Below are 13,924 nucleotides of genomic sequence, written 5' to 3'. Positions count from 1 at the left end.
ACCACATACCTTTTTGATGTTCCGTTGAAATTCTTTGTGACGCACCGGCAGGGTAAAGAAAAGCTGTTGTACAGTGACTGTAGTTCCCTGCTGTCGAGGGATAGGAGATTTCTGGACAATTTTTCCATTTTGATCAAAAACCAAACGGGTCCCCACTTTTTCTGTTTTATGACAGGTGAAAAGAGACAAATCGCTGTTGAAAAAGACCAATAAAACGTGTTTAAAAAAAAGGCCTAGCATCAGAGAAATGTATCTGTTAAGTGCATTCTAGGGGAGGAACACCAACCTCTCAAATATATAATAGTCCATATGTCTATAAGTTCATCTTCATTTGTCCCCAAAAGGCTGGCACTATATTTTGTCCAGGCATCATTCAAGTTCACCATTTACTTACTGAACCTGGATGCTGGCCCAGAAATGACAAATTATGCAAGTCCTAATGCCTGTGCAGTAGCTTTTTTTGGCCACATATCACACAGCTCAGTACACTGACTGTGAGCAACCAATGAATATTTGATCAAACAGTTTAAGTCACTCTGGTGTTTTTCACTATATAACTTTCCAGTGTAATCATCATTCATAGTCATACACAGGTTATTTTTCACCATGTGACCTGATTGAACACTATGCTGAACAGGAAGATCAACGTGGAAAGGAAGTGCCTACAGGAGACTGATGACAAGATTTTCTCAATATGCTCCACTCAGACACAGTGGGGGAGATTTAATAAAGTTGGTTCACTCCAAATGTCACTCCTGCATGATAACCAATCAGCTTCTAACCTCAGCTTGTTCAATTAAGCTTTAGCAATAAAACCTGTGAGCTGATTGGCTTCCATGCAGAAGTGCATGACATTCTGAGTGAACCAGCTTTAGTAAATAAACCTCAGTGTGAGAAACTCTACTATATATGATGGATGAATTTTGTGACATGTCAGGAATTCATGCTGTAGACTTGTAAAGATATTGATTTTTTTTTTTTAATTCTTTATTTTTACCGGATACTTCCATACAAAGGTTAATGTATACATCAGTGTATAATACAGAAAAATAGATTCGACAACCACAACACATTTCCAACTTTTACTAAACACGAGTCTACAGGACGATCACATCACATGCAATCATAAAACTGACATACTTCAATTAGATGCCCCAAGTTGACCGAGAAAAATAAAACATTCTACTATACTGTTCTACTTATGACTTAGACATAGCTTCCTGAATTCCCTGGTGAAACAGACACTACTTAGCATCATAACACTTGATACCTACTATGGCGAGACAGCAAGAATGATCAAAGTAACTAAAAAAAAAGGAAAATAAATGTAGCAGAGTATGAGAGAAGGAAAGCAGAGGTAGATTAGCCACCTGCCAACCGCAGATAGCCGAATGACGGCTACACTGCGGCCGGCCAATTCTGGGAGGGCGTCATATGACGTCCTCCCAGAACGCGCTCTCCTGCGCGCCCCCGGGGGCACGCACCCGGGGATTTCCTACGGACACAGCTGATCACGTGATGTGGTAAAAGGCCAATCACAGCAGCCTTTTACCACGTGATCAGCCATGTCCAATGACACGCTGATTACCGGGAAATGCAATTGCCGGTTCTCGGCTGCACTTTCCTCACGCTGTCAGAGCGTGAGGAAAGTACTGCCGAGAACCGGCAGTTGTCAGAGCAGGGATCGGCACTGATGATCAGTGCCCTGATGATCGGTGCCCAGCAGTGCCACCCACCAGCTCCGCCCACCTGTGCCCAGCAGTGCGCCCACCTGTGCCCAGAAGTGCCACACACCTGTGCCCAGCAGTGCCACCCACTTGTGCCCAGCAGTGCCACCCACCTGTGCGCACCAGTGCAGCACAGCAGTGCTGCCAGTCAGTGCCCAGCGGTTGTGCCAGTCAGTGCCCAGCAGTTGCGCCAGTCAGTGCCCAGCAGTGATGCCAGTCAGTGCCACCTATCAGTGCTGTCTATCAGTGCCGCCTATCCGTGTCACCTCAGTAGTGCTGCCTATCCATGCCATGCGATATCCATCGCGGGACCAAGGGCCTCTCAGTGCCGCCTATTAGTCCCCATCAGTGCTGCCTCATCATCGCACATCAGTAAAGGAGAAAAATTACCTGTTTGAAAAATTTTATAATAGAAACAAAGAAACTTTTTTTTTTTCAAAATTTTTTGGAAATTTTTGTTTATAGCGCAAAAAGTAAAGTGCCCAGCGGCAAATAAATACCACCAAAAAAAGCTCTATTTGTGAGAAAAAAAATGATAAAATTTCATAAGGGTACAATGTTGCATGACCGCGTAATTGTCATTCAAAGTGCGACAGCGCTGAAAGCTGAAAATTGGCCTAGTAAAGAAGGGGGTATAAGTGCCTGGTAGGCAAGTGGTTAAAGGAGGCGGAAGAGAAGGGAAGGAGAGAAGAAAAAAAAAGGGGGGGGGGAAGAGGGAGGGGGAGGGAGAAAGTAATGGGACAGAATAATAATCATAAATCAAACTTTCACTTTTTAATACTTGGTTGCAAATCCTTTGCAGTCAATTACAGCCTGAAAACTGGAACGCATAGACATCACCAGACGCTGTGTTTCATCCCTGGTGATGCTCTGCCAGGCCTCTACTGCAACTGTCTTCAGTTCCTGCTTGTTCTTGGGGCATTTTCCCTTCAGTTTTGTCTTCAGCAAGTGAAATGCATGCTCAATCGGATTCAGGTCAGGTGATTGACTTGGCCATTGCATAACATTCCACTTCTTTCCCTTAAATAACTCTTTGGTTGCTTTTGCAGTATGCTTTGGGTGATTGTCCATCTGCACTGTGAAGCGGCGTCCAATGAGTTCTGAAGCATTTGGCTGAATATGAGCAGATAATATTGCCCGAAACACTTCAGAATTCATCCTGCTGCTTTTGTCAGCAGTCACATCATCAATAAATACAAGAGAACCAGTTCCATTGGGAGCCATACATGCCCACGCCATGACACTACCACCACCATGCTTCACTGATGAGGTGGTATGCTTAGGATCATGAGCAGTTCCTTTCCTTCTCCATACTCTTCTCTTCCCATCACTCTGGTACAAGTTGATCTTGGTCTCATCTGTCCATAGGATGTTGTTCAGAACTGTGAAGGCTTTTTTAGATGTCGTTTGGCAAACTCTAATCTGGCCTTCCTGTTTTTGAGGCTCACCAATGGTTTACATCTTGTGGTGAACCCTCTGTATTCACTCTGGTGAAGTCTTCTCTTGATTGTTGACTTTGACACACATACACCTACCTCCTGGAGAGTGTTCTTGATCTGGCCAACTGTTGTGAAGGGTGTTTTCTTCACCAGGGAAAGAATTCTTCGGTCATCCAACACAGTTGTTTTCCGTGGTCTTCCGGGTCATTTGGTGTTGCTGAGCTCGCCGGTGCGTTCCTTCTTTTTAAGAATGTTCCAAACAGTTGTTTTGGCCACGCCTAATGTTTTTGCTATCTCTCTGATGGGTTTGTTTTGTTTTTTCAGCCTAATGATGGCTTGCTTCACTGATAGTGACAGCTCTTTGGATCTCATCTTGAGTTGACAGCAACAGATTCCAAATGCAAATAGCACACTTGAAATGAACTCTGGACCTTTTATCTGCTCATTGTAATTGGGATAATGAGGGAATAACATACCTGGCCATGGAACAGCTGAGAAGCCAATTGTCCCATTACTTTGGGTCCCTTAACAAGTGGGAGGCACATATGCAAACTGTTGTAATTCCTGCACCGTTCACCTGATTTTGATGTAAATACCCTCAAATTAAAGCTGACAGTCTGCAGTTAAAGCAAATCTTGTTCGTTTCATTTCAAATCCATTATGGTGGTGTATAGAGCCAAAAATGATAGAATTGTGTTGATGTCCCAATATTTATGGACCTGACTGTACGTATGTCAACTGCATAACTGTGGCCGCCACATCCTCCCAAAAGGGACATATCCCAGGGCAAAACCAGAAGATGTGAGCTAAAGTAGTGATGTCTTGGGCACAATGCCAGCATGTGTCTGGTACATTACGGTCAATTTTGTGGAGCATATATGGTACACGGTACCATCTGGCAAGTAGCTTATATCCTGTTTCCTGGTATTTGTTCGCTATAAATTATTTACTTGGCAGCAGCAGGATTTTGTTTACATGATCAGGTGTAAAGGTAATTCCGTGGTCTGTTTCCCAATGGGGGACAAATGCTGGTGGGGCTTCGTCAGAAGACTCGGTCAGGAGGCTGTACAGGTGTGAAAGTGTATGTCTAGATGGTGCTTCCTTTTCAAATTTTCTCGTTTGATGTAGGTTTCTGAGATTTCTATTGGTAAAGCCTGGGGAGAAATCAGGATTTCCTGTTGGGTGGGACTGGATCTCTACTGGGATCCGAGAAGTCGACCATGGCAAGCCCCGCGGAGGGATGGCAGTGTACTCACTCTCCATGCCCACCCACTGTTTCACATCTCCATTACATTTCCAGTCCACTATCCTTGTGAGGTGGGCAGCCTGGTAATAACGCGCTATATCTGGGAGGTCCAGACTCCCTCTAACATTGGGGTGATTAAGTAGATGGAATTTGATCCGTGACGGCTTGTGGGTCCAAAGGAAGTCCTGGAATAAAGAGTGGATGCGTTTAAAAAAGGACATAGGAATGGTTACAGGTAAGGCCTGAAACAAGTAGAGAATCCGGGGAAGTATCGTCATTTTCAAGGTGTTGCAGTGCCCGAACCATGTCAAAGTCAGCATATGCCACCGTTTCAGGTCTCGAGTAATGTTTTGAAGTAAAGGAATAAAATTAGCCTGGTAGATATCTGCCATATTGTAGATTATCTTGGTACCTAATTATGTAATTGAGCTGTCTGCCCAATGAAACGAGAAGTTTTTCCGGAGCGATTCACGGTCCTGGGGCGGAATTGTGATATTGAGAGCAGCTGATTTCATCAAGATAATTTTGAAGCTTGAAAACTCACCATAAATGTGAAGATCCCACAGAATGAAAGGCAGGGTCGTATTAGGCCGACTAACAAAAAAAAGATCAGGTTGTCTGCGAAAGCGGCGAGTTTGCGATGTCCTGAGGGTTTTTCGTATTCAGCAATATCCAGGTTCCTTCTGACCGAGCAGAGAAAAGGGCTCCAGGGTGAGAATAAAAATTATCGGAGATAGAGGACAGCCCTGTCTTGTACCATTCGTAATCTTGGAAGTACTCCAACCTAATCTCATTTACCCTTACTGATGTCGATGGCAGTGAGTATAGAGAGAGGATCAACCCTAACAGGTGGGGTCCCAAGCCTATGTGTTGCAGGGTGGCCCTCATAAAATGCCAGGCCACCCTGTCAAATGCCTTCTCTGCGTCCGTGGAAAGCAATAAAAGGGGTCGCTTAGAGGATCGTGCTGCATGAATTAGGTTTAAAACCCTGGTTGTGTTATCTGGAGTGTCATGAGATGGTACGAAGCCAGCTTGGTCTAAATCAATCAAATTCGGGGTGTACAGAATCAATCAGTTTGCTAGAATTTTCGAGAAAAGTTTCAGGCCCATGTTTAGTAGGGCTATTGGTCTATAGTTCCCACACTGGGAAGGATCCTTGCCCTCTTAAGGAATAAGTGAAATGTAGGCTTGAAGCGAGTTGATGGGCATAGAACCCTCACTAATCAGGGAATTGTAAGCTTTCAGAAAATGCTGTGTCAGTCGTGCCAAGAAGGTTTGGTAATATTACAGCGAAAAGTCATCTGGGCCTGGGGCCTTCCGAGGTTTAGTCTAAGCTATAGCCGCCCCTAATTCCTCTGCAGTTATCGGGGTCTCCATGTCCCCTCTAGTAGTATCAGGTAGGGTAGGCCTACCTGATGCTTGAACGTATGCAAGGGATGCCTTCACCAGATCGAAGGAGCAATACGAACGTGATTGATGCATGTTATACAAATCGTGGCAAAAGTCCCTAAATTCCGCTGCCATCTCCACATATTTGGAAACCTTGACCCCATTTAGTCCCTATCTAAGGGATGAAGGTGGCTTTCCCATGACCCCGCAGGGCTTTAGCTAACATGGAGCCTGGTTTACTGTAATATTCATATAAGAAACGTTTGGCCCACACCAGTCGATGCATCGTTTTCTGATATGGTCAGTTATTCAACTGTTCCTTAGCCTTAGTCAGGTCAGCAAGATGTGAGGTGGCCAAAGGGGCCTTGTGTAAGGACTCGAGAGAACAAAATCGAGCCATCAAATGGTCAACAAGCCTGGATTTCTCCCTTTTTTGCTCCGAGCCAATTCGGATTAGGAAATCCTTGAACCACACATTTGTGCGCCTCCCAAATCATCAAGGGCTTGGGAGAAGAACCCACATTTTCATCGAAGTATCTAAGAGCCTGTCCACCTCCAATCGAATTTGACAGGTACCCGCTCCCACTTCTGGTCCGATCACCTAGGCGACCAGAAGCGGAAGGTGTCCTCCCTCCCTGTAGTCTTTTGGGACACGTGACAGGTCCCCGAAGACTACAGGACCATTCATGAAGCGCAGCACTACTCACACATGTGCAGTGGGTACCCAGCTGTGAAGCCACAGGCTGTAACAGCCGGGTGCCCACACTGAAGATGCGGGCGCCTGAAACACAGGACGGCCGGTGAAGCGGGCTGCAGGGGACACATCGCGGGACCGAGGGACAGGTAAGTGGTTGTTTTTTAAAAGTCGAGCAGCTACTGTTTTTGTAGCTGCTTTTATTTTTTGACAGGGTGAGAGGAACTCCGCTTTAAGGTTGGCTAGAAGTCTGGAACGTTTTTCTGGGGTGCTCAGTCTCCTAACATTCAGGAATGTCAGGCGTATAGGAGACATAATAGACATTGGTGTAGGAGAGGCTGGAGAGGAGTACTGATCCCGGAGTGTGTGGAGGGGAGAGAAGGAGAAAGAAAAAAAAAGGGGGGGGGGGTGTAATAGATAGGGGGTGGGAAAATAGCAAGAATGAAGGAAAAAAAAAAAAGTAGAGCGGAAAAGAGGGGTGAGTACAGGTTATATAGCGGAGAGGAACAGGGACTAAGAGAAGAGTGGCCAGTACGGACTGGCCGCTGGAAGCTAAAAGCTAAATGACTGTTTGTACAGGATCCCCTATCTTGTGTTGAGTGTAGTATGGATAGGGTTAGGCCTACTGGGGCTGTAGGACTTAGTGTAGGAAGCAGCGGAGATGCATGGGATGGGAGCCAGAGATCAGAATAGGCAAACTGTCCAACATCAGCATGTCTATCACATGTAAAACATGATCTTGGGAGTCCAGGGGAGTGTGATTCCAATGAACGATGAAGGTTAAGGTCAGCAGACCCTCCGCAATCGCGGGCACTCCCCTCAGACCCCCAAGGAGCTTAGAAGCCCAAGTAACACAGAAAGCCTAGCTCAAAACAAAAAACAACCAATACTTATCTAAAACGATAACAACAATAAGAGGATCAGCAAATTCCCTAATTCAAAGGATGAGCAAGTATGTCACCCCAGTATCCCACCCCCCTCCCGGCATCATGCCATGTTGAACCACTCGCCCCATGGCCCCTGCACAAACAAGGAACAGGGGAACATGGGACAGGCAGGTGGAGAAATGCCACACCAGATCTCCACCCGACACAACCCCCAGGAAGCTCCCTCAACAACCTGCAAAAGAGGGAGACTTGCAGGACGAGGGCCCCCCCACACTCCAGCCCACAACAAGAATAACAAGTGGCATTTACCAAGGTGACTGTCATTGAGTAAAATGAGTCTCCCTCCCCTCTGCATAAATGGAGGGTTCGGCAGAAAACTATGTTCCCCCCACGGTCCTTGTCAGAACGGGGCTTCCAGGAACCAATGATGCGGGAGAGGAAACATGGTTCTCAACCGAACGGGGGGGGGGCGGGGGGGTTTGAGATAACTGCAACAAAGGTTGTGAACCTGTAGAGCCAGAGAATCGCCAATACACAAATAGAAAAAAGGGGAGGGGGGAAACGTGAAGATGCTGATCATTCATGAGTGGATGCTCAATCCTCTGATGATGCTGGGGTAGATCTGAGTGTCCCCTGGTTGGAGGAGCAAGAATGCAATCTGCGAATCCATTGTGGCTTGGGGATGGGCTGATCCATCAGCTCAGTGTGAAGAAGAGAGTCCAACCAGTTAGGTACCCTGATGGCTGATTTTTCCAGAAATCCGAAGAGGGCCGGCAGTTGTTCCAGGGTATGTAGGTAAAAAGAGGAGCCCTGTCGCCATACAATCAAGTGGAACGGGTGGCCCCAGCTATAGGTGGCATCCGCTTCTCTGATCATTTCAAAAAGTGGGTGCAGTAGAGCTCTCATCCTACGGGTTTGTCTGGAAACATCTGGAGAGATCCTGATGGTTGCCTCATCAAAAGTCTACAGGACCTCTCCCCCAGGCCTGGCGCAGCACTTCTTCCTTAATAGAATAAAGGTGCACTCTACAAAGAACATCTCTAGGTGGAGGAGGAGACTCTGATGAGGTGGCAGGAGGGACCCATGGGCGAGCTCCTTGAATCCAATGTACGTGGTCCAGCTCTAGCTCAGCTGTTGGGGGCTTACCCAGCATTAGATTTAAAATCACAACCACCATGGTGCACAATTCGTTGCCCATCGTTGACTCTGGAATACTCAAGAGCAGGTTGTTTCTACAGTTCCTATTCTCTCCAACATCAACACGGAGGTACATCTGAATTAGGTGGTGGCAAAACATCTCCTGTGACCGTTCAATAGCAGAAATCCTAGTATCCCTGTCGACAGCAGAAGTGTCCAGTGTGATAACTCTCTCGGTGACAGAGTCAGTTTGCTGCTTAATGTCCTGGAGTTCTTTGGATAGAGAATTAACAACTGAAGCAGCCATTTCATGAATATCTTGTTTTGTAAGCAATAAAGCGAAGTCCCGTATATATTATCACCCTGGCAGGTATCTGCTCAAGGAGAGGCCGCCGGCGAATCAGCCCGCGGTAACTCGGGTGAGAGTATAGGGGAGTCCAGGCGGGGTATGGACACATCCGCCACAGAGGCTTGCGCGGTAGCTGGCTTTGATTTCTTACCCGGTGTGGGACCCGAGTTGCCGGTCTGGATTGGCGCCATCTAAAATTGGGCCACAGGATGAGGATCGAGTGCTTGCCACAGGAAATAGGATGAAATCCCGGGTCCCTTGTACTCCCCAGCCATTGCAGAGTGTTTCTGCTCCTTGGGCATAGAGAAACCGCCGATGTAGACAGTTATGCTGGCTATCTGGCACCCCAATCCCTGCAAAGCTCTGATGAAAGCATGCTTACAGTGCCATGTCTTGACCATGCCCCCGTTATTGGTTTTTTAAACTGTAGTGTTAAAGTGTCCTAGTGACAACAATGACTATAATAATATATTTACCTTAGGGCACATAGTGAGCTTAGAGCTTCTCCTCGAAAGCCAAATGTTTCCACATTAACCAAATCTGAGAAATCTTGTAGCTTGGATGTGTGATGTTTCAAAGCTAAAAAATAAGAGGAAAGCAATCAAAAGGTAAAGAAGTCTTATTAAAAAAAGTGACAGAATAACTTGAATGTCTGTAGGGTCTACTGCAGGGCATAGAAAATTAATTACATTTATTTGTATGCTCCACCAACAGCTTATTCTCACCTTACCATTGCTCCACTCAGCCACTGGGAGCAAAGAAAACACCGGACACTTCTGGGTATAAAGGAGCACATGACTCACTCCCCTCCCCTGTGATGCTGCTGGTGCTTGGTGCCTTGCCACCAGGGTCGGTGCTAGACTATTTTGCACCATAGGCAAGACCAGCTACTTGCACCCCTCCCCAAAAAAAAAATAAATAACATTTTTTAAAACCAGTAGAAAATATTAAAATCAGCAAAACATGAAGTGCCATAAGATGCCAACAGCACCAATATTAAAGACAAAATCAGTATCATAGGCAGACTGTATCTGTGGCTGGCAATGGAAGGGTGACAGTTGCAGTGAGTGGAGGATGATGGATACACACACACACACACACAGAGAACACCTAAACTGAGCGATCCCACACAGTGACAGATCTGACACAACACACCACCACCAACACTGACACAGATTAGCAGGCACTAGAAGAGCAGGCTTTGAGGTCGTGATAATGTCATCTCTCACTGACACATTGCACATGTGATGGATGGCCAGCCAGGTCACACAGATACGAGACATCAGTCAGACATTACCCTCCTCCACAGGGGCACCTCTGCCTCTGCTGATGAATGGGAAAACAAGGGCCAGAACTTCAAAGCGATCAGCAGCCACCAGTCGGCTTGCAGTAAGGGACTGAGTCTGAGAGGAACAATGGAAGGAGTGGTAGCTCACTGGTACTACACTGGTCCCAGACACGCGGCATCTTCCTCTGTCCTTTCTTCCTTCCCTCTGCCACCCCTCCCCTCAGCTGATCAATCATGACGTGGTGCCGTCCCACACAGAGAGTGCCAGCCTGTGCTGTACCCAGGCACCCCTAGGTTGCATAGTGCCATAGGTGGCCGCCTAGTTTGCCTAGTGGAAGCACCGGCCCTGCTTGGGGTTGGGGAGAAATTCCAAACTGTGACCCACAAGCAGAATTCCAAATGCCAGTAAAATAAGCATTTTGCATGAAGCCTTACGATCACAGTCTGGAGCTTTCTGGGAACACAAAAAAGAAAGAACTGCATGTTGAAGGCTGGTATACACAGGCAGCCACAATATAGAACACTTTTTTTCTCCATGTTCGTTCACCGCAGCAAATTGTACTGTGGCATCAGGATGGATTTGATTTAAATCAAACTGATTTAAATCACAATTTAATTCACTAGTCAGTAAGGCTTGATTTAAATCATAGTTTTCTACATAAAGACTAATTCTTGCTGGTATAACTTTAATATGCAAGTAGATGAAGATTTTTAGAATAACAACTTTTCATATTAGTTTTTTTTATCACCAGTTTAATAGGTTAATCATTCATATTTGGACAACTTTTCTGTTGTACTTAAGAAGGAGAAAAATTATCATTACCTTAATAATAACCATTTAAATAGATTTATTCAACTGAAACAATAACATTACAGAATATGTTATTTGCTTAAGCAAACATCCATGTTTGTTAACTAATTTGGCTAAACAAAATATATATATTTTAAGAAACTTAGACTGTCAGTTCCTTCCTCCTCACACTTAGTTTCACTTTCTTCTTGTGCAGATCTATTCCACTCCAAACAATCAGAAAAATATTGTTTCGTTTCTATTCACTGAACTTCTTGAAACTTAGCAGTGAAGGGGTTGATTCTGTATTCATAGGTTTGTAGAAGTTAGGATTAAGGTCTTTTTCTTAACTCTGTTCATGTTATAACATTTTTGCTGTGAAGAAGAGGCATGTGATCTCCGCTGAGTCAAATTCAGTTTTGAGAACTGCAAAAGTAAACCGAGCATCTGTAATAATATCTTGTAGGCAGAGAAACTGCCCAATAATCTTACAAAAACCTCTGGAAGAGCATGACATTGTGAATGGATTAATGGAATTTATTTCCAAAAAAATTAAACATATACAGCCTTATTCTACATAAATAAAAAAAATAATCTTTATTTCATGATGGAATAACCTTTGGATGGTAATATATTTTCCTCAAAAAGCATTTTATTTTAAAAAATCTGATTTAAATAAAACAAATCCGATTCAAATAAAAAAAATCCAATTTAAATAAAAACAATCTGATTTTTTTGATTTTTTTAAAAAAAATCATTGATTTTTATCCACCCTGTGTGGCATAGTGCGTTTTGAAGCACAGTGGTGAAAAAAAGTACTGCAATTCAGTGGTGTGATCTGATCAAGTAAGACACAATGCAATCTGTCTTGGACAGACGCTGTGACTGAACTGGGCAAAGTTACCCAGCACAACCCAATGCACCTGCTGTAAATCAGCCCTAAAAGTACGCTGTTATTTATAAATAATTCATGAGCTACAATTTCTCACTTTTTACTGCACAGTAATAATGTAATGCGGTAGAACAGCAAGCAAATAAAGATTAATGGACATCTCAAAGTCATGCAGTGTTCTGTTTTATTCACTTTTATTACAACATTTTACTTACTCAGGCCTTCAAAATTATGTTCTTCAACTCCGCAGCCATTATCTGAGACTTCTATAAGTTCTGCTCCATACTCCTTTAATTTTATATCTAAAATACAAGAATGCACTTAAAACATGAACACAGGTGCATTAATGATGTAAATAAGTTGCTTCAACATTTGTAAAATATAAGTGCAAGAGTCAACAGTGCAAATTACTCTGAAAACGTGCACAACACTGTGAAAAACTACAGTCATGAACTTGTGTTGGGCTGTTAAAAAGTCTGCAAAATCCCATGGGCCCGCAAATTGCCTTCACTCTGGATTCTAGCACACGTCCTCCTTTTGATTGCAATATTACCTATACACTTTTACATCTATCTGTGATAGAAAAAGCCATTGATGATCAATATTCATTCAAAGCATTGATTTTTCTTAATAAAAAGGGGGAAAAAAAACAAGAGATCCTGGTCAGAGCTGTGGATAACATTCCCAAAATAAGCAAACTGCCAGTGAGCCAAATATTAGTGAATCTCCTACATTAGAAGTCTCTGTAAAGCAGTCACCATTTGCTGGCTATTGGCAGCCATAGTTCCACAGCCTACAGCAAGCTCCTGAGCCAATGCAGTGAAGAAAATTCTGAGTGTGTGGAAGTATTGTCTGCACCCTGAAGACAGACACCATAGATGCTGATCGAGGCAGTCAAATCTCCCATGCTGAGTCTCCCTGCCTACAGACAGCAAAACTGCAGCAGTGAGGCTACCATGCTACTAACAAACATGCAATGGTTTCTTCCCTGCTGCATCTTAGAACAGTTTCTTAACATCCTAGAACAGTGGTGGGCAACCTTTTTTTTCAACTGAGCCAAATCTCGCCAAAACCATGATTGAAATTTATTTTGAGAGCCACATTTTTAAAACTGAAAATACATCTCCCATATAGTAATTCATCCCCCATAGTAATTCATCCCCCATATAGTAATTCATCCCCCATAGTGTAATTCATCCCCCATAGTAATTCATCCCCCATATAGTAATTCATCCCCCATATAGTAATTCATCCCCCATAGTAATTCATCCCCCATAGTAATTCATCCCCCATATAGTAATTCATCCTCCATATAGTAATTCATCCCCCATAGTAATTCATCCCCCATATAGTAATTCATCCCCCATATAGTAATTCATCCCCCATAGTAATTCATCCCCCATAGTAATTCATCCCCCATATAGTAATTCATCCCCCATAGTAATTCATCCCCCATATTAATTCATCCCCCATATAGTAATTCATCCCCCATAGCAATTCATCCCCCGTATAGTATTTCATCCCTCGTATAGTATTTCATCCCCCGTATAGTATTTCATCCCTCATATAGTATTTCATCCCCCATATAGTAATTCATCCCTCATATAGTATTTCATCCCTCATATAGTATTTCATCCCCCCATATAGTATTTCATCCCCCCATATAGTATTTCATCCCTCATATAGTAATTCATCCCTCATATAGTATTTCATCCCTCATATAGTATTTCATCCCCCCATATAGTATTTCATCCCTCATATAGTATTTCATCCCTCATATAGTAATTCATCCCTCATATAGTAATTCATCCCTCATATAGTAATTCATCCCTCATATAGTATTTCATCCCTCATATAGTATTTCATCCCCCCATATAGTATTTCATCCCCCCATATAGTAATTCATCCCTCATATAGTATTTCATCCCTCATATAGTATTTCATCCCCCCATATAGTAATTCATCCCTCATATAGTATTTCATCCCTCATATAGTAATTCATCCCTCATATAGTAATTCATCCCCCATATAGTAACTCATCCCCCATATAGTAATTCATCCCTCATATAGTATTTCATCCCCCCAT

The 13,924-nt window shown here is 43.8% G+C and overlaps 1 protein-coding gene across 1 annotated transcript in view; it reads right to left on the bottom strand.

Moving 5' to 3' along the window:
- PMS2 (PMS1 homolog 2, mismatch repair system component) overlaps positions 1-13,924 on the bottom strand; it is a 69,080-nt gene that overhangs the window by 44,695 nt on the left and 10,461 nt on the right. Inside the window, exons 3-5 of the mRNA XM_089682758.1 lie at positions 12,054-12,140; positions 9,345-9,447; positions 10-193 (exon numbers count right to left, since the gene is read on the bottom strand). Of these exons, the coding sequence (XP_089538884.1) occupies positions 10-193; positions 9,345-9,447; positions 12,054-12,140 (374 nt within the window). The remainder of the gene's footprint in view (positions 1-9; positions 194-9,344; positions 9,448-12,053; positions 12,141-13,924) is intronic.

Source organism: Staurois parvus, unplaced genomic scaffold, assembly GCF_062004578.1.
Source record: "Staurois parvus isolate SC_StPar_1 unplaced genomic scaffold, SC_StPar_1.0 ptg000297l, whole genome shotgun sequence".
Classification (NCBI taxonomy): domain Eukaryota; kingdom Metazoa; phylum Chordata; class Amphibia; order Anura; family Ranidae; genus Staurois; species Staurois parvus.
The sequence above is the reverse complement of the archived record's forward strand: the minus strand, read 5'-3'. Positions and strand labels throughout refer to the sequence as shown.